The 2,273-nt window shown below is 50.5% G+C and overlaps 1 protein-coding gene across 1 annotated transcript; it reads right to left on the bottom strand.

Annotated features, from left to right (window-relative positions):
- On the bottom strand, positions 1 to 1,692 carry nfil3-2 (nuclear factor, interleukin 3 regulated, member 2). Its single transcript, XM_030782968.1, has 2 exons — positions 825 to 1,692; positions 1 to 773 (listed from the first exon to the last, which is right to left on the bottom strand). The coding sequence occupies exons 1-2, from the start codon at positions 1,690 to 1,692 to the stop codon at positions 1 to 3; spliced, it is 1,641 nt and encodes a 546-aa protein (XP_030638828.1).
- Between the last annotated feature and the right edge of the window lie 581 nt (positions 1,693 to 2,273).

Here is a 2,273-nt window from a genome sequence, read left to right as displayed (position 1 = left end):
TCAGTCGTGTCTTTTATTCCGACAGTTCCATACATTGGATTCTCTTTTCCCACACTCTGTTTTCCCTTGTTCCTCTGGGCTCGCCTGCTTGCATAACCCTGTGGGTGACTGTGCCTCTCTCTCTTTGTTGGTCAGCTGCTGGCCAGACTGGGGAAGGGCCAGGTAGGGGTGCTGGGGGAAGGCCAGGGCAGGCGGTGTGGTAGGGGACTCGAGGGTGACCGTCCTGCCGTTACTGAGTGATCTGTGTTTGAGCCGCAGTTTATGAGGCAGTGCTGTACTCTTGACCTCTGCCTGACTATCCTTGCTTTGGTTTTGAGGGTGTGAACCCTGTGTCAAGGTCGAGGGTGACCCTGGCGGATGGCCGATGAACGAGTGCTGATGGTAGCTGCCCGTGTCAGAACAGGATGAAGAAGGGGACTCGTCGTCAGTTGACGCGTCTTTGTCAGAGCTGCGAGGGTCTCCATCACTGGAGGAGGTATACTTTCCTGAGCATCTTTGATAGTACCCTTTGATCCCAGAGCCGCCCTCATAAGTAAGCACAGGTGGCTCGTCATCCTGTGTACTGAGGTAAGAGTGCCTGTACACCTGGGCACCTTCCTCATGAAGCTGTGGAGCAGGGTCGTTCCCCCTCTGGCTCTCTGCCTCTTCCTGATGGTTACAAGCTTTGTACACCTGCTTATCCCCATCATCTCCATCTGTGAAATCAAAAGGAGGAGAGTCTAAAGTCTTTCTCTCTAACTGTTTGGTCACCTCTGCCAGGCTATCTGTGCTCCCTTCATACCTCCTTGCAGCCTGGGCGAGGTCAAGGAATGGTTTATGTTGACTTGCATCCAGTTTGAGCTCTGTTGGTTTGAGCCACTGAGGATCAATTGGATAGGAGGCACTTCGGGAGCGGTAGAGGATCACACTCCTCTGAGGAGCCTGGACTGCAGTTTGGGCTGTGGGGCTCACAACGGTCTCCAGCTGGTGGCACTGCTGCTGGTGTATGGAATAACCAGATTGTAGGATTTGTTGATGGCGCGAGGTGCTAAGTCCATGTTGGACACTGAATATCTCTGTAGTGGAGGCACTGCCAGTGTCCATTTCTACCTGTACTTCTTCACGTTTAATCTCGTAGTTCATCGGTTCTGGACTGCCGGGAGAGGAGCCGTCTGACATGTCGGACAGAGAACCCCGGGGGCGCCTTTCCCCTCGACTGGACTGTTCCGCCTCAGAAGAGTCAGAGTTCATTATCATTTGGGAGCTATTAGAATAACTACTCAAGTAGAAGTGGTTGGAGGAGGAAGTATTGGTGCCTCCAGGAGTTCCATTGATGCTTCCTCCAATCTGCTGGCTCTTCTCCATGTAAGAGGCAGTGCTGATGAGTCCGAACCGGAGCTTCAGCTGCAGGAGCTCTGTCTTCAGACGGATGTTCTCGTCATTCAGGGCCAGTACTCTGTTCTCCAGCACCATGTCGTTCAGACGACGTTTTTCACGAGAACGTTTAGCTGCCTCGTTGTTCTTACGACGTTTCTCCCAGTAGGAAGCGTCCTTCTTCTCATCAGAAATGAATTCACGCTTGCGTCGGCAGCTCATGCTGGGTTTGGGCTTCAGGAGGCGTCCTTGACGAGAAAGGTTACTTTGGGCTGGAGGAAAAGACTCTAGTGTTTTAGCTGTGCTAGGTGCTGGCATTCGTGAATTCAGACTTTCCATTGTCATGTGGAAGCCACTTTGAAATGTTTGTGCCAACAGAGAAGGAACCACTGGGAGTATAAGGGTGGGGCTGAGAGGGAGGGTAGTCACCAAAGTGGCCCTGAGAAATTTCTTCTCCTCGTCTTGGGAATCTGCAACTACGCAGCAGGATCAGCAAAAATCTTCTGAGGAATTATAGTAACACTGAGGGTGAACCTCGCTGATTTTGATGATGAACCAGTTTTAATTTGTCAGTTCATATTCTTCATTTTTCATGTGTCCAGACTGGCGAGGAGGACCAGGAAGAGTCTGACCTTTTCACTAATCTCCCCCATTAAAAAACTAAATCAGGTCACTGCAGACAGTGCGCTTCAGTGTGTCAGTTGTATCAGCTTCCTAACTGAGAGTGTGAAAAAGCCACCTTTCGGAATAAAAAAAAAGCAACAAATTCTTCTTCTTTGTTGGTTTTTATTTCATTTTTTCCACAAGAGGCCTGTGCTGGACCACCATAGACATGTCCCTGGGCCACTCAGCCTGTCTGCTCCTCTGTCTCTGTCTGGGGAATGATGCAGTCTCTCAAAGCCAGCAAGTCACTTGATAAA

The sequence above is a fragment of the Chanos chanos genome, chromosome 8 (assembly GCF_902362185.1).
Source record: "Chanos chanos chromosome 8, fChaCha1.1, whole genome shotgun sequence".
NCBI lineage: Eukaryota > Metazoa > Chordata > Actinopteri > Gonorynchiformes > Chanidae > Chanos > Chanos chanos.
The sequence above is the reverse complement of the archived record's forward strand: the minus strand, read 5'-3'. Positions and strand labels throughout refer to the sequence as shown.